At 34.4% G+C, this 18,864-nt stretch overlaps 1 protein-coding gene across 3 annotated transcripts; it reads right to left on the bottom strand.

Annotated features, from left to right (window-relative positions):
• Positions 1 to 13,500: 13,500 nt before the first annotated feature.
• LOC110032762 (protein TWIN LOV 1) lies at positions 13,501 to 16,492 on the bottom strand. 3 transcript variants are annotated; one of them, XR_002294876.1, is made up of 8 exons: positions 15,787 to 16,492; positions 15,486 to 15,696; positions 15,325 to 15,401; positions 14,608 to 14,687; positions 14,458 to 14,513; positions 14,318 to 14,381; positions 13,992 to 14,105; positions 13,797 to 13,884 (listed from the first exon to the last, which is right to left on the bottom strand). XR_002294876.1 is itself a non-coding variant. In XM_020736509.1 (7 exons), the coding sequence occupies exons 1-7, from the start codon at positions 16,412 to 16,414 to the stop codon at positions 13,726 to 13,728; spliced, it is 1,275 nt and encodes a 424-aa protein (XP_020592168.1). In that variant the 5' UTR covers positions 16,415 to 16,492; the 3' UTR covers positions 13,501 to 13,725. The 3 variants fall into 3 exon arrangements, 2 of the variants coding, with proteins under 2 accessions (XP_020592168.1, XP_020592169.1); XM_020736509.1 differs by lacking the exon at positions 13,992 to 14,105 and having other exon boundaries at positions 13,501 to 13,884; XM_020736510.1 differs by lacking the exon at positions 13,992 to 14,105 and having other exon boundaries at positions 13,501 to 13,884; positions 15,325 to 15,389.
• Positions 16,493 to 18,864: the final 2,372 nt, after the last annotated feature.

Genomic DNA, 18,864 nt, shown 5'->3' with positions numbered 1-18,864 from the left:
ATATATATATATATATATATATATATATATATATAGTGAATAAAAGCCTTGATAGGGTTGCATTCCTTGCTGTTATTGACTGGGGAGGACTTTTCAATATAAATTTATTAATTTATGAATGCGACTCATGTGGTTCTCCACCACATTTATCAGATCAATCAATTTCAATGTAATCCATCTGAAAAAACGAATGATTTACAAGCAAAAGTAAGTTGTCATGCATGTAAGAGTTAGAATCTAGGTGTTAAATGTGTAAACATATAGGATTTGAGCTATTTTTAGTGTGATATGAAAGATTTGGATGATATAAATGTAACAAAGTAAAATTTAGATGTTAGACATATAAATATATGAGAATTGAGCGGTTTGCATGAGTTTATAAAAATAAAAAAGTGAACTTTATGTTTGTAAATATATATGAATTGGGTGGTATGTATGTAACGTGAGCCCAACCCTTTTTCAAATGAAAATTAGAAGGAGAAAGTCCGGAGGGTTGCGTGCGGTGACGAGGACAGCAATCTCAGCACGACTCGGTTATAATCAGCTCATCAAAATGACAAGTAACTAAAGACTTGCGGTCGTCGCTCCTTAGCGTTTCATTAAATAATAAGAAAATATAGCAAATGCGTAGCTATGAAAAAGATGTCCAAAACATATTTTCAGACAAATTTTTATTTTTTTTTATTTTTTATGACTATTGGATAAATGATAACTAATATACATTGAAAATGAGTCGTCATTAATTTTGAGGAGATTTAATGGTCTAGAAAAGGAAGAGTGCGATATAGGAGGGTCATGAGACCAGTTTGCATGAAGCTCGATGAGCTAAGTCAGCAAGACCAAGGCTTATCGAATCATGAGATGGACCAAATAGAACAAGAGGAGGCAAGAATGAGTCGCTTAGCAAGAAATGAGATAAAAGTGTATCTGAGCCAACCACCAGAAGGAAAGTCGTTCCAAGGAAAGATTCGATTCTCTAGCATCTGCAACCATCCTAGGGACACCGTGAGAAGTCTCATCAGGGGTCAGGAATTGACAACTGGGTCATATCAATTGATCGGTTTGTGTCGACCAAGCTCAGCCGACTTAATTGATCTCAACTGATCGAACAAATCCTATCGGCTCAAAGCCGACTAAGGACGGCCGACTAAGCCAGAAAGTAGTCGGGTGACCGACCCACATATGTAAAATACCAGAAATACCCCAGTGCAGACCCCTTTAAAGTAACGACAAAAAAATATAATATCATCATATTATACAATTTCCTCTATAAATAGGAGAATTATTTCATAAATAGGATATGATTGATTGCAATTATTTTTCATTACTCTACAGAATTATTTCATAAATAGGATATGATTGATTGCAACAAATTATTTTTCATTACTCTATACTCGTCTCTCTTTCTCTCTCTTACGCTCTATTATTTGAGTGTGATTCACGAAAAAATCAGCATTCAACAACTAATCATGTATTTATAAAATTTACTCTTTTTTTTCAATAATATAACATGAATGTTGCATTGTAAGTGAACAAATTGGTTCATCATATTAAAAATAAATAATTAAAAAAAATTATATATGTACATCAAGAATTTGGTAGCATGAATCCTAAGAAGTTCTAATGATCGAGGATGAAGGAAGTACAATAAAGAAGGGTCTACCGAAAAAAGATGAAAAGGTTCCACTTATCCAATCGGATCCAGCCATCCAAGCTAAGGATGAAGGCTAACTGAGCCAAGAGATAGAAAAAAAAAACAATCTAAGTCTAGGCCAGTCGAACTTGATTGACAGATTAAGACCCGAGCTAACCACCACCTAAAAGCTGAGCCAAGACATTGACCTACCTCCCGACATATCCAACTCGAGAAAAGAATCTAGTTCCTCGCTATCACCAACCATTTCATGGATGCCCTCAAGGTATTTCATTAGGGACAATAATTAGTAATTTAACAGTCTCAAAATCATCTCAAAGGATCTTCCTCGTCAATGAATGAGCTATCTCTCGAGTTATGATGATCCGCTCTCTGCTCGATGGGTCTAATATAGTTCTGCATACAGAAGCTCATCTTCTAGGGAACGAGTTTTAATAGTTTAACTAAATTAATCGATTGGCAAAGTCTAGTCGATCGAGTCAGCCCTACCTTCACAATCATGGTTTCACTCCTAGCTTCTCTCTATGTGTCTCCATCTCTCTTCTTTCTTGCGCTCTAACCTTGGGGTGTGATTGAGAGACAAATTAAAATTCAACAATAAAAAATTACTCTTAATGTTTATTTTTAATATAAGCTTCTAGCTTTTCATTTATTATTATTATTATTATTTAACTCTCACAGAGGAAAAATATATTACGTCTGGACGTCCGCACGTCCGGATGACCAACTACCGGGCTAAGCTTCTAGCTTTTCATTTATTATTATTATTATTTAACTCTCATAGAGGAAAAATATATTACGTCCGAACGTCCGCATGTCCAGATGACCAACTGCAGGGTACTACCGGGCGCCACGTCCCTGGCTCTGACGTGTACAGTGACATGGTGCCCGGCGGTTGGCCGTCCAGAAATGCGGTGTCCGGACATAAAATTTTCTTCTTCGAGACTTAAATAAACTCCAGATTTTATTGTAGGAAAAAAAAAATCTACTAGTAAATTAAGAAAGGTAAATTTTTTTTAAGAATTAAACTTTTAATATCACATAAAACAATAGCTTTGTTATTAAATCTTTAATAAGTAAAAATAAATATTTTTATGTATAGATTTTTGACATCAAAAAATTATAGATGTAAGCATTAGATATTTTAATAATGTAGAAATTGTGTGGTATGCATGAGAAAATAAAGAAAGAAGGAAAGTAACTTGTAAGAGCCCCTTAGAACAAGTGAGCTGTGAGCACAATCCATGGTGGTGAAGCCATGGACAAGAAGTGCCAGCAATATACTGCTTTACATCTCATGATTTGCAAATAAAAGATATTATTTCAAAGGGGTTGTTCACAGTGCAAAAATAATATATTGTATTTGTAATACTTTAGAGTTATTTGATTAAGAGTAAAATAAATATAAGATCATACAATTTATTATATTTGAAGAAAATTAAATAAAAGAAAAGGGTGCTCGGCAACGGCAATGGCAATGGTTGAGATCAGTGGGCGGAGGTTGAGATCGATGGGTGAAGGGTTGCCGATGGCCACAACGGTAACTGGCGACGATAGGTGGCCAACGATGAGCCACTAATGATGGTATGATATAAGTAAAGTCTTATTCAATGTTACATGTTTTTTTTAATAAATGGATGCATTTAATATAATGTTTGATGCAAACTGTTAGGAAAATTTATATGGAAAACACATTGTATGACCAGATCAAGGCGGCACGAATCTCCATGTAAGGATATGAAACACGACAAATGAGGTGGGCTTATGGCTGAGATGTGTTAAAGCCGGTCGGGGAGCCAAATCAGATCATTCAGATAATCGATACTCAAGCCCGAAGATCACACAAAATACCAATGGGTCGCCCATCCATATGATAAGTCGACTGATCTCAAGGCCGGACAAAGGACATCAGCAAAACCGATCGTGTGAAAGGTGTCCATCAAGTGAAGAAAAACGGACCAAGGAACTGCAATAGGAACAATGGTGAAATTAGACAAGAAGACCACATACCTTCATTACGTGGTTCGTCCAGCTAAGAGACGAATGAATGGGAAGCAAACCGAGCAAATGAGGGGTCGCCCCATCAGCAGCAAATCCGTTTGTATAATATACAATGAATCATGTAAATTATTTTAGTGCCCCTGAGTTCCTTTTGTATAAAAAGAGGGTATAAAGGTAATTGCACATATATGATACCTCCCATACCTATAGATAGAGAACCCTTTCATGAAAAAAAATGCTAAATGTTGTGTTCTATTGTTCCTTCCCTTCTTTTACTTATTCAATGGGTATGATCCCGAACATTTTTTTTTTGTTCAATCCACATAATTCTCATGTATCTTTATATCTAATACCTAAAATTTAATATTTACACTTATAACACATCACATAAATGTATACATAAAAATATACATTTTGCTTTTAAAAAGATTAGGATGGTGATATTTTTGAGTATATGGATGTAAATATAAATGTTTAGGTGTTAGATACATAACTACATAGGGATTTTGTGATATCTATGTAAATCTCCTAAAATGCTATAATGACTAAGGTAATTTTATTTTTTTAATATTTGTGATAGTTTTATATGAAGTTAAACATTTGAATGTCATATCAGTACTAAATGTATTTCATGGCATAACTAATTATAACAATGAAAGTAATCCTTATTCAGATATGTTGCTTGAAAATGATTAGAAAAGAGAGGAACAAATTCAATCAAAATAATCATAAGAAGTATAGATGTATACTAGCCTCGTCAATTAAGAAAAATGAGATTATAAAACTCACAATCACAATTTTATGTAGTAATTTGGCTAAAAACAACCATAGTTGTGCAACAAGATCTGTAAGTTGGTGGCTATAATAGTAGTGGTTCGCTACAAAAGTCGTAGTTGATGGCTATAACGGTCGTTGTTGACTACGGAAGTCGTAGTTGGTGGCTATGATTGTTGTTTGTGTCGACGATGACTTGTGGTGTTTGACAGCAACCTCTGGTAGTTAGCGAAACTCTAATGACTAACAACAACTAAAAAAAATTTTTGAGGGTTAAGCTTTAGTAGTCAACTCATTATTTTGTCTTCTCTATTCCATTCAAGTGAATAATGTGGGCTTATTTAAAGTTTTTTTATAGGACATTTCGATAAATTTAGTCAGTATCTCAAGTCACTCCATCAGACTATCTATATTAATTCTCTTGATCATAAGTATTTATTTAATATTTAAGTGCCTTAATGATATCAAAATTAGATGATTTTGGCCTTTTTGGATTCCTCCTATCAATCCTCCATATTTGACTGAAAACATGATTAATTTTGAAATTGTTTAGTCTTTTATTTGATGTACCAAAGTATTTAAGTGTACTTCAAATGTTTAATTGAACTTATTTAGATTCAAACTGGATCATTTTTCATGTCATTAAGTTCATCTTATCATGTTGGTAAGCTTAACTATAAATTTCAACGCTTTCAAAATCGGATCGAACCGGTCGGTTCAACCAATTCGACAGTGAATCGGCTAGTGGACCGGTTCTGGTTGCTCTAAAAATCAACTTTACATCAGACCTAAAATAATCAGCCGGAATTACGATCGAACCGGTCAACCAGCTGGAACCGACGGTCATACCGGTCAGACGGTTAAAGTCCAATCTTTCATCTTATGCCATATTTTTATTGAAAATCATGAAAAATTGTTTGAATCTTTTGATATCACGAAGAATGTGTCATGCTCTAACATTCTCATCTTCATTTTCTTCCATATCTTTTGTGAAATGTGCATAACTATTAGTTTATTATATTTTTTTATGCATCAAAATTTTTTTTTTTTGCTATATTTCTTTCTTGTTGACCTTCCATACTAAATTTCATTTAATTTTTATGTCATTCAAGTTATATTCAATATTTTTTATATTTATAACATCATTTGGTTCAACACTCGGTTTAATTGTTGACCTTTGAACCTTCTCTATTACTGATTCAATATCCGATCAGATTTTTTGAATCTCCATAAATTTATTAAAATGACGAGAGTATAATAATTTGAATTTAGATTTTTTATTTTTATTTTTTGCTAGAAATATATTGAGAATTTTTATATGACACATCAAGAAATATAGTGAAAAGACAGGACAGCAAAGTGCAGCTACTGCACTGAACCGCCACACAACCCTACGTTAAAAAAATCAAATTTTAACACTATATCAATTTCCATAACCTTATTCCATCATTCTAAACAGTATAAATGAAGAGAACAAAGGCGAAAAAATATTACATCAGTACTGCGCACGTAGAGTAACGTGCGTAGTCCCGCCACGCCATCCTGCGTGACAGAGAAAAATAAACGGCGGCGTAACACAGGGAATATTATCCCGTGTTATTCATGTGTTATTGCGTGTTATTCATGTGTTATTGTGTCCTGGGAATATTTTTGGTGTTATAATAACACAATAACACATCAATAACACATGAATAACACGGGAAAGAATATTTTCCTGTGTTACTGCGCCACTTTTTTCTCTGTCGGGAATATTTCTCATGTTATTCAGGTGTTATTGTGTCATGAGAATATTCTTAGTGTTATAATAACACAATAACACATCAATAACACATGAATAACACACAACAATACATAAATAACATACAATAACACATGAATAACATAGGAGGAACATTCCAAGTGTTACTGTGCCGTTTTTTTTTCCTGTCGCGTGGGGTGTCATAGCGTGATTTCATTGGCTATGGACATTACTTCTACGTGCTTAGTACTGATGTAATATTTTTTCAACAAGGCGGGCATAATATCAAATCTTGCTTTATTGTCAAGAGGACCAACGTTAGCAGTACACATTACTCAGTCAAAAATCCAAAAATCAGATTGCATCAAATAAACTTGATTGATTCAATTCACGTTTAAAATCTCAATGTTCAGCTCATATTTTTATTTTAAATTTGATTCGAACTATTCAATTTTATCAAAATTTTGATTATTCAATTATCAAATTTTGAGTTTCAATTGACTTAATTTGACTAATTTGAAAATTAAACTATCTAAATCGATCGAATACTCACCTCTAATCAACGCACGTCTAAATTGGAATAAATATTCCGTCTGGTTTACCAGGCATGTGTTTGACACAAAATGTCGTTGGACGCACAACATGACGTGATCCACATCATCATCCACATGTCTTAATTACCGACAAAAATAACTTCTTCTAAATTGAAAAGCCAAAAAGGCAATAAAAGCCGACAATAGAAGCCAGTTAAGTTACCCATAATGACAGCCACAGCAGATGCAATGAATGTAGATAACCAAACTGAGATATCCCTTCACGTTTCAGACAAAAAAGACAAGCATTTCATTGAAATTGACTGCCAACATGACTGTAAGAGCCAGGCAAGCAGCCTCTCTGCATGTCATCCGCAACAATTCAAAATTTGGCCACGTTATATGCACTTAATAGAAACGAAAAGCTGAGAAACTAGGCTAATATTTAAAATGATAATGGCCAGAGAAGTGAGTAGAAACAAATAAAGAGTATGATTTACAGTCAGAATGAAAGACAGTGGGCAAGTTTTGCTTTTGAGAATCTCCCCATTTCAATATGTTGAGTTTGGAGGTGAAAAGCTCTATGAATTCTGATAGGATATTGAGAATATGTGATGATTAGCTTTATATACTTACTACAGTCTCAAAATTGCACTCTGATGAGAGTATTGATCTTGTAACAGCTGCTTGTGCTGAGAAAATATTACATACGGATACTGGATCTTATTTGCGTCCGGAGTCTAATGATGGAGTGGGCCCCACCTCAATATAATAATATTGGTAAGTTTTTAAATCTGTGGGGCTCACTTGATACGTGGCGCCCCATCATTAGACTCTGAATGTAATATTTTTTTGCTTATGCTGCAATTGTTCTTTTAAGAGCTCTTTTACCAGCAAAAGTTCTTAAAACTGAACTTGAAGAAGCCCAATTATGAACAGTGACAATCTATACAAACAGCTATTTTGCAAAATTGGTATGACAAAAAGCACACAAGAACAACAAAACAAACATAAAAGAGCAAGCTAAAAGGTAAAGAAACAAAGCTAGTTGTCGAAAGTGCCTTAAAGCTTGCAGCAAGCATCTATAAATACAGTGAACCAAAACTTCTGAAAAATAAGCAATCCTCATAACAGTGAAGCATGACTTAATCCAAAATAAATTCAACAATCTCATGAACTACTGAACAAAATCTCAGAGACTACAAGGCTAGAAGACAGCACACTCTGAAAATACAGGACTTAAGAGAAATAATGTGAACTTGTTCTGTACTCACAAAAATAAAATAAAATAAAAATAAAAATTGTACACAGACAATAACATAAGCAAACAAATAAAGATAAATTTTATTTCATAAGTAAATCAGAGTTAACAAAAGATAAGAATAAATGAAGAACAATAGACTGATTGAAAAAAAAAATTTTTGAACTGTCAAAGAGCCCAACTCAAGCTGAAAACAATGATTGAAACATAAGCCAAAATAAAAAAATATATATCCTTATACCGAAAAGTTTACTCCTTTAGTGATGATCCGCCAAACACGCCAATAGAATATACTATAAAATATCAACAAGTAAGTTTGATATATCAATCTTGATAAATAACCACTATTTATTGAAGCATGAACTACAGGGGACTGAAGCATACAGTATGAATAACGAAAGAGAACGATTTACTATTACATATATACTATCATAAATCAGTTGGCATCAAGCACTCGCTAGACTTCAATCGTAATAACAAATGCTTTGAGTAAATATCCAATAAGAAGATAACTATACTCAATCATTTGCTTATTTGTAATTATTGATAGCCAATTTTACACCTCTGTGCAGCCATTTTCGGTTAAAGAATGTCTCATTATCAAATAACTCAAGAACCATTTTATTATTAATTTTGCAAATTAATTTGTTTGTATTGATGGCCAATTCTGTTAGACAATGTTAAACTGAGAAAGTAAATGCTAACCCAATAAAATCCAATGATTTTTGGTAGAGCCATCACTTTGCGGGCCCATTGGTCTCATTGGCCAACATTTAAAAGGGTTATGCCCATCTGCCTCACTAGTCAGCCCCTGAGACTTAATTTTATAGTTTACGCATAAAAAAAACATATTTTATCTTTCTTAGATTTCACTTTCCTTTAAAATATACTATTATAATTTTGAAAAAAAAAATGAAAATATTTAGCATTTGTTATTTGCAATATTGATGTATTTTTCCTTAGATTCTTTATATACATGAATGTGTATAAAATTTGGTCATGTGGTCCTATAAGCACCTTCAATAAGTTTTATATTTTTATTTTAAAATCATTTTGGGACTTAGTAATATACATAACTCATGGAATCCTATCCACGCAACTTGTTTGACCCTATGAGTATTCTTTACTAGCTTCTAGTTTAAATGATATAAAGTTCTTCATCAAGCTAATTAGAGGCATACTAAAGTAATCACTAGCTTAGAAAACTAAGCTCAAATTCCATCATATGGCTGTTGATCATAGTTTGTTATGGGTGGCTCAAGGTCTTCCTTAGTTTCATATTTGCCCATGCACTAAGATTAGTATTATAGTAACATCATGACTTTTTGCATGAAAAATATATCAAAAATATTTTAAGTGTATATATTTAATTCATGTAAGTGTGTTCATTCATATCATGACCAATGACCAATAAAATTAATGATTATCTTACAATTATATCATAATTTGATTAATTTTCAATACTAATATCATGATTAGTTCTTGAAAATCAATTTCATAACTTAAACATTAAGAACTGGTATCAGAAATTGTTATCAAATCAATTGGAAGCATATTTAATGATCATTAACATAGAAAACATCTTCTAAAGCTCCTGATCTTTTGGGTGTGATTTGACCAATACTATGATCATTAAAATATATATTTATATTTTATACTTATAATTAAAAGTTATTTTTAAAACATTCATCATATTGATTTTTATGCAATCAATGCTATTAAATTTTACAAAAACAATTTAAGATACAATTTTTTTCCATGGTGTATATCTAACATATTTATTATTAGATGGATAAATTTTTAAAGAATATGTTTACTAGGCTATATAATTTAAATGATTAGGCATTCGTGAGAAATTATAATTATCTCATGATATGTCGAGAAGTATTTTAAATATAAATTGAATAGCTTTGTTGAGCTATCTTAATATTGTTATACATAATGAAATACACAAAGTAAGGGTCTGTTTGGGGCAACTTGTGTTTTTCAAGATAAGCTGCTTATTTTGAAACGCGGCCCGCGACCTGTATTTAGTGTCAAAACTCAAACACAGTTTCGAATAAACTGGTGAAACGCACGAACCAAACGGTGTAACGGCGATTTGAAAACGTCGCCCGAACTTATGAACTGTCCCAAACGGACCCTAAGTTGTAATATTTAGTTCATACTTCTAATATTAGTTGTTTTCCCATTACTATTAATATTTCAATTATTAGCTACAAAAGGTATATATAAATTACATTATTTGATTATATATATATCTATGAAAGGGAATATTACTACGCATCTAGTGAAATGGAATAATTTAAATATTTAATATCTTACATCCCTTAAAAAAAAACATTAATTTATCATAAAATAAGGGAGGTGTGTTGAGCACGTGCTGCGGGTGACAAACCCCTGATAAATTTTTGTTTATAAACGGCATGTGGTGTGCCATCTAAAGTAGTTTGTTAAGAATTTTCATAGATAATATGTTACTAATAAATTAATGACCATCTAGAGATTATTCTCCTTAATGTGTATTAAAAAATGTCTATGGAAGCGCCCATATTTTTTACTTCGTATGGATTTAGTGCGATTTGGACCACACAATTGCTTATTGTATCCCAATGCTTGGAGGACATAAAGCTATTTTGGTGGAGGCTTAGAAGGGGGGATATCCGTACATCCGGACGGTCAATCACTAGCGGCCACATCGCCCGCCGTTGATATGTATAATGACGTGGCCGCCTATAGTTGAACGTTTGGACGTGTCCGAAAAACATATTTTCTTGCCGTAGAAGGACAACAAGATATCCACCTTCCTATGATAGGTAGGCCTGTCAAAAAGTTCGTTGTTCGCGAATAGCTCGTGTTCGGCTAGTTAAGTAGTTCGTGTTCGACTCGTTCGTTAAGTAAACAAGTCGAACACGAACAAGTTTTTAAAGCTCTAATTATAAACGAGCCGAATACGAACTATTCTTTGTTCGCTCGTGTTCGGCTCATTTTAGCTCGAAATAAAAAATATATATATATATATATATATAATTATTTATATAATAATATATTATATATATTTATATCTAAGTTTAAATCATAACATATCAGGTGATAATGTGATTAATACCTTATTTTGTATATATTTGGTCTAAGTTCGAATCCCACACTTTACATCTATTTTTTTCAATTTAATTTTAACGAGTCAATTTCGAGCCGAATACGAACACACTGTTCACGAGATATTTCAAACGAGTCGAACATGAGTCAAGCCTGAGCTCGCTCAAGCTCGGCTCGTTTACAGCCATACATAGAGGTAATCAAAATAAGGTTCTGTGTGCGGTCAAGAAGGTTTAAAATTTTTTGTTTTTTTTATCACTAGATGATTCGACATTGTTATACAACAATATTTGACAAGAGGATGAGAATCTGGTTTGTTGATTGAATATTTTCTCTCGCATCAAAACATCTCATGGTCAAAGCTCATCAACCTTGAAAAATATATATACAAGGAGCAACTTTTGAGCAATTTTAATTGTCATTCAGACATTTTGAAGCTTTGATTTGCGTGAAGTCACATCCTTTGCAGTTGTTTTTGTGAGATCAATATAGAAGATAACGCGTCCAAAGGGAAATCAAGCCAATCTCAAGTTAACAAAGAGAGAAAAGTTATATATATATTACATAAGCACGCAATTCTTATGAATTTCCACCTAAACTTTTATATTTACATGCATTACACTCAATTCTATCATGTCACATATAAAATAGCACTAATTCCCAATTTTGATGTGAGATACGTAAATTCATAAGAATTGAGTGCTATGTATGTAAATGTCCCAAAAAAAGTTTATGAAACAAGAACATTAACATACTTACACGACATAATTGCAAAAAATAAGAAAAGATACACCATGGACACATTTTGTACGTAATAATAAGATATAAATATGAAGTATATAGCCTTTTCTCATCTCTGCTAAAAAAGTTACATAATGAAGTATAACATATACAAAAAATCACACACTTAAAAATAATTTATACTTAATTAAGTTAACCTAGAAGTGCAGCCACAAAACACATGCAAAGTATGAGAATTGCCAAAAGTAATCGAAGTGGTAGACATGGTATCACCTTGGCTTTGAAGCAAAGGTGTAGATGCGGAGATGTTGGCAAAAGCACGAGGGCACAGAACCGTTACCATACTCACATATAGACCATTGAAAACTTGTTATTTATAAATCAATCACTCTCTTTCATCCATTTTTTAAATTCTCTCAAATATCAAAATTCATGGTAAAACCCCAATTTATATTTTTCATTTTTTTATAAAATTCTAAATAGTTCGATTGTGGCATGTGTAAATACATGGTTCGGTAGTTCAAGAAACCACCTAAGTGATTAATTTGTGAATATCAGTGTTTCAGGTGGTTTTGTATGTAATTATCCCATAAAATAAATGAACAATATAATTCAATTTGGTCCAAAAGTTCAACAGCAAAAAAATGAAAAAAATCTGGAGGCTTTATTACCTTTGGCTTCGCTTGATATGCATGGTGTATGGCTTTTGGCTTCAAGTTCGAAAGTGGAGATACACTAGTTTTTTTTCTTCAGCTTCATCTTCATCTTCACTTCAACATGATGGTGAGATGAGAGTCTTCATCTTCGACTCATCTTCATCTTTGTATCTTGGCTCCAGCTCATCTTCTTCGTTGTATCTTAACTTTGATGCGAGATGGACTTCAACTTTGAAGATGAGGGACACATTGGTTAGGACTATGAAAACACAGAGATACAAAAGGACAAAACTCCCATATTTCTTACAAGTCTCAATTTGAGTACCAAATTGTGGGGTGTCACACTATGTCAAAAATGTGTCCTTTTCCATATCCTGTCGTTTTTAAAATAGAAAAGATCAAACATGATTGCCTGCACGGCAAACTCATGTTGGGTCATGTGTGAAACATTCCGATATCCCACATGAAAACGAAAAACATTTGGAAGTGTTCGTGCCTCATGGAAATAAAATTCATTAAGTTCCCGTTATTAAATTTGCATCTAGGTTATTCTTCTTCTGCATTTATAAGCCCCCATAATATCATGACCAAACTTAAACGCAAGGCTAATAAATCTTAATTTTGATAACAAATTGTGTCTCATGTTGGGATGACATGACAAAAATAGACTTGCATGCTGCAGTGCCCTATGTCATCACAGCTGCATTTGATTAATTGAGAGAAAACATTTTATTAAATTGATTGATCTTGGGAAACAAAAGAGAAAAGTTTATCATGATGGTCAGTTATTTCATGTGGAATGCACAAAATCATGTGAGAGTTTTTAACTGATCTATGGAAACCAAAGAATGGTAGTGCGCTACAAGTAATCTTTTGAAATTGTCACACAACAGCAGCAGCAACAACAACAACAACAAGTCTTTATCCCACTAAGTGGGGTCAGCTACATGAATCTTTTTTCTCCATTGCGTCCTACTGAGGGTCATATTTACATTTAATTCTAATAGATTAAGATCATATTTCATTATATATGCCCAAATCTTTTTAGGTCTACCAATCTTTTGAAATTGCCACAAGTGTGAAAAACTTATTCATAACTGTCGGGTTTCAATTTTCATTGAAATAAACCTCATATGTTAATATAAAACATTACAACAAAGAAGGCTTTGGAATTGAGCGCTTGTGCACCCAGTCTCCTTCTTTGCCCCAAAGAGACAGATTAAGTACAATTTGGCTGCTAGGCCACAAATTTACAACTACAGTGAATACTATGAAAAGGACCTGGAAGATGATCCTGCGCTTGAAGACAAGCTCCTCACAGCCACTTTAACTGCACCGACAGCACCGAGCTGCCTGATCGATGGGCTCAGCCCATGCTCATCATTCTTCAATCCCTCCTCAATCTGAACTCCAACATAAAATGCAATCTGCTCATGGATCAAAGAAAAGTTAAAATAATGCTTCACTCTCAACTCGACTACTTCATGTGCGCAACAGTGGAATAGGATAAAAATTTTATAGGGAAATTCCCTACCGAATGATAAATCGCCGTCCATGTCATTCACAGGGATCTCCATGTGTGATGGGCGATGATCCACCATTCCCTTTAGTTGGGAATCCCCTTTACAATTTTTTGTCCCGTAGAATCCTAGAAATTGCAACAGTTTAAAATTGGTGAACTCCTTAAGCATCCATTTTTTAGGGAAAAAATATGAGGTACACGTTTCAGCTTTTTAAAAATTATACAGTTGAAGGATCATTCTTGTAATAACATGTAGAGCTGTACTTGTACAGCAGAACATTTTTCAAGTTAAACCCAAGTTATTAAAAATATTAAGATCTTAAGTTCAACGATGGTACCTTGCCAGATGAATTTCGAACTGGTGATATGTGTAGAAGATTGCGGAACGAAGTTCCATCTTTCCTGAATTTTTAAAAAAAATACATAATTAAGGTCCCAAAATACTTTTAAAGCTAATAGACTTGACTCGTTCATGCACCTGTAATTCAGAATACGCACGGTGCAAGCTTTTTCTGTCAAGATACTATCTTTTATCTACAAATTAGAATCAGTATATTACATGAGATAGAAAGAATACCGAGAAATACAGAGCTGCTAAATGGATAAGCTGTTTTTCTGTCAAAAATACCTGTTGTAAGGCCTCAACATCTGTGTCAGGCCCACCTAAAAACCTGCAATTACGTCCTAAAACTTCATCTCTGGTGTAACCTGCAGACGTAAGAATAGTTGTTAACCTATCAAATAAGATTCACATTTGTCACTAAAAAGAATTCATCCACATCCATCCTTCATTCAACTCGGTTTAGTAAAAATACGAAGAAAAAAAGTTAAATAGGTGGACCAAGTAACCCTAGCCATGAATTCTTCAAAGAAAAACCAATTCAATCACTAATTATTATACATACGATGGAATAGAAAAAAAAAAGACATTTGTTTAACACTACCAATTTGAGATTAGTATCTTACCATGACCATCTAAAAATGTTATTGTAAATTGATTTTCAAGGTTGACTGAACCTACGCAGGTATGCATCAGCGAATGAACCTGGTTTAGAGGTGCAATAGGTTTATCGATTCAAGCACATTACAGAATTACAAATTGCAAACTCACGCTTGATGATGCTAAATTACCAGTAATTATAATTTTAAGCAAAGGGAACACTCTGAATTTTACTTTCAGAGTCAACATATATTTTCCCAGGGATGTATGTAGCTTTATTCATAGAACAGAGCAAAAGCTCAAAAAGGAAATGAAATAGAGGATCAGTCCTGTAAAAACAAAATACAGCTTTTGTTTTCTTGACATTAAACAGAAAATAAAACGTGAAAAGCAACAGAAAGTCACCTGTCAAACTAAAGAAGGTATCACTAGCATAGACGATTGGCATATCAGGCAAATGAGGATCAGTCCTGTAAAACAAACTATATATCCTTCAATAATTCAAACAATGGAAGAAGGAAAATAGTATATTCCGACCCTACAACAGCACGAATTTAAAAACTCACAATACAAAGCTCTGTTTGATTCTACCGAGAGAAGTGCACAAGGATGAAGACAGAGAAGAAATTCCAGCCTTAGGACTGCATCTCTTGCCGCACACAACTCTCCCGGTGACCTCACTATAATGCGCCAGCTTCGATAGTACCTCGGTAGCACCATCTACAGCTTTTTGCTTCTCACGATCACCTGCTTCCCGCCGTTCTCCCCCCTGCAACCCTGCAATCGACTAAACGAACCCACTTAAAGAAAACAAGCGTTTAGAAAGTACAGCATTCCCACTGATCCGTTCGCTAAAACACCGCATACCTCTATTATCCGAATCGTCATAGGAATCGAAGGGAAGACTACACCGGAAGTCTAGATCAGAGCGCACCTCATTCCTACAAACCCCGGCTAATAGTCCACTGCTCTGTCGCTTAGAACTCGAACGCAGCCGAGGGATCGGTACTTGTACAGCAAAGAAGTGAACTAACTTGCCATCATCTCTTCCAAAAACGGGACAAAGCTTGAATAGGATCCAGTATGACGTCCCATCCTTCCGATAGTTCAATATACTAATCTGCATCGCCCTCTCCTCCCGAATCGCCTCCCGAATCGCCATCACCGACCTCCGGTCAGTATCGGGACCCTGAAATATCCTCCCATTCCTGCCGACGACCTCCTCGCGAGAAAATCCGGACATAGAAAGAAACCCACGGCTCGCGAAGACGATGGGGTGTCCTGCGATGTAGGGATCAGTGATGAGGAAGCTGAGATCGTGCGGCAGATCGTCGAGGGCCTCTATAATCCATTCCGAGTATCGGGAAGTGAGGGATTCAAGGAGGAGCGCCTCGTTGCTTGCCATCGCCGCCACCGGAGACGGCGAACTGCACTTGTACCGCCTACCACAAAGCTCGTCAACAATGGCGATTGGAGGGCAGCAAAATGCCACCATATGCTCGAAATCGAGCACTGAAATTACCTGAAAATTTTGCGGAGACAAGCGCGAGCTCCAGGGCTCAAAATCTGCTATGCCGAGCGTTTCGGTGAGATTTATCCCAAAACTACTTATTTATGTCGACAGAGCTCTCTGATCACTGTTAAGAAAATGACCTGACACGTCATGCCCATCTCTGCGAGGATATCTTTACTTAATGTTTAGTGATAAAAAAATTATAAAAAAAATTATTTAATGAAATTATAAAATAAAAATAATTAGTTCTATTTAGTTTATGTCTATGGTAAAATTTAATAAGAATGTTTTGATGATATATTTTTTTTCAATCCAATTCTTATGATTTTTAAAATCTATTCATTTAAAAGTTGTTCATAAACATTTTAATTTTAATTTTTTTATTATATTTCATTGTCAAATAAAATATATTTAGTATCTTAAATATAAGTTATTTTCTTTTTATTGGATATTACATGAATTGATTTTTATACACTTTGCTTGTAGAGTATTGGAGGAAATCATTAAAAATCAAACAAAAGTGTGTACATCAAAAAATAAGTCTACACGAATCTTGAAGAGAAATGATTTGAGACATCAATGACATGGATTATCTGTCATACGATCGATCGGTCACATTGGCCGATTAAATGAACCCAACAAATACAGCACAGTCACATCGGCATCGACTTCCCGATAATTGTCATCATGAAAATCAACAGTTGCCTAAAATGAGTCTTTAGTATAGGCACATAAACCTAAAATAAGTTGCTTATCGTATTACGGTAATCCACCATCCACCCAATGAAATAATCCTACCTAAGAACAATGTGTATTCACATTTGGTCTCCATAGAATGGGCAATCAAAGATCTTTAAGTCAACCAAAGGATGTTTGGTCCATCGAATAAATCCTAGATGATCGAACAAATTCCAAGCAAAGAAATTGGGCAATTACGAATGTGAAGCAGTTTTAAAGGCAATTACAGAAATAGAATGGTGTTAATAGCGGTTACGAGGTTAGAATAAATGATATTCAGTTATAAATGTGTAAATGTACTAGCTCATTAATTATAGTAACGTCCCTCTTTTAATGCAGATAACTATATAATTTATCATATCCTACTTATGAGCTATAAATAGAACAATCATTTCAAGAAATGGGACTCCAAAAAGAATTCTCACTAAGAATATAAAGAATAGTTAAACCTTCTATCTTTCTTCTTTTTTCTAGACTAACGCTCTATTCATTGGGTGTAATCTACGGGATAATTTAGGATATGACATCTTACAAGGTGCGATGAGCATGGAATCATGCATTTTACAAGACGATGAGCATGTCAGGGTGAAGGAACGCATCATGGGCAAATCTCCATTGTGGAATATATTTGGAAATTTGTACAACAACAAATCCAGGGACTCCATGATCGAATGGTCAAACATATTTTGTTGCTAACCTGAGTGGTACTTGAGGGAAGGGCACAGACTCTCCCACAATCCGATCCACCAGCACCAGAGCCTCAAGTTCAATAGGCTGCCCCAACAGCTAAGCGAATGAAAGATTTCTAGTATCAAGACAGTGTCAAATCAATGCACAGAGGAGAATAATAACTAGAATCGATAAAAGTTTATTGTCGGATTGAGAATGCGTTCATCAGGCATATTGTAAAAGCCAAGCCACCAGAGAAGTTTATGGTTCCCACCTTGGAACAATATAAAGGTCGAAGCGACCCCGCTGATCATATTGCCCTTTTTAAGTCGGCAATTTGCTTTCTCAAAATCTGTGATGCATTAAAATGTCAGTTGTTCTATACCAAGCTAAGAGATTCCGCTCTCAGGTGGTTCAATGGACTTCCTGATTGAAGTATTAACTCCTTCAAAGTCTTCAAGAAGTTGTCTTTAGTGTAGTTTGTTGGTGCCCAAATACCATGAAAGGATTCAGATTCTTTGTGGTATATAAAATAGGGACAGAACGAGAGCTTTGCGGGCATTGGTTACAAGTTTTAAGAAGGAGATGCTAGAGTTCTGAAACATGGAGCTAGTGGTTTCCAAGGCAGCACTACACAAGAACTAAAGAGTCCACAATTCTAATAATTTTTGGGTTTAAGGAAACCTGAAATGTTGGCTAAACTCCTGGAGTTAGCCAAAGAACATATTGCAGTTGAAGAGTATAGGAACCAGCTTATTTCCAAAGGTTCAAAATTGAATCGACAGCCGGGCGGGAATAGCTTGAAGGATGATGTATGGAGAGAGAAAGGATGTCCTTGTTTGAATTGTGAGAGAGGTCACTCCTCTCAAAGAGATAAAAAAGACGAACAAGAGAGATGCAAACCCAACCAATTAAATGACTGGTTTGCAGGAGGTTGGAGGACATCTAGATTTACACCACTTTAGTTTATATGGAGAAATCATAGACATAATAAAAGGCAAGGAGTATTTTTGAAAGGCGACTCC

Source organism: Phalaenopsis equestris, unplaced genomic scaffold (genome assembly GCF_001263595.1).
Source record: "Phalaenopsis equestris unplaced genomic scaffold, ASM126359v1 Scaffold001021, whole genome shotgun sequence".
Lineage (NCBI taxonomy): Eukaryota > Viridiplantae > Streptophyta > Magnoliopsida > Asparagales > Orchidaceae > Phalaenopsis > Phalaenopsis equestris.
This window is presented reverse-complemented; position numbering and strand designations above follow the sequence as displayed.

What these genes read in the sequence shown, in the direction of transcription:
- LOC110032762 (XM_020736509.1), bottom strand. Translation starts at nt 16,414, where the DNA reads ATGGTGGCATTTTGCTGCCCTCCAATCGCCATTGTTGACGAGCTTTGT. An exon ending in TACCTTCTTTAGTTTGACAG is followed by an intron (nt 14,688 to 15,324) that starts GTGACTTTCTGT and finishes TTACGTCTGCAG; the next exon opens with GTTACACCAGAGATGAAGTT. An exon ending in GTGCGTATTCTGAATTACAG is followed by an intron (nt 14,382 to 14,457) that starts GTGCATGAACGA and finishes TTAAAAATTCAG; the next exon opens with GAAAGATGGAACTTCGTTCC.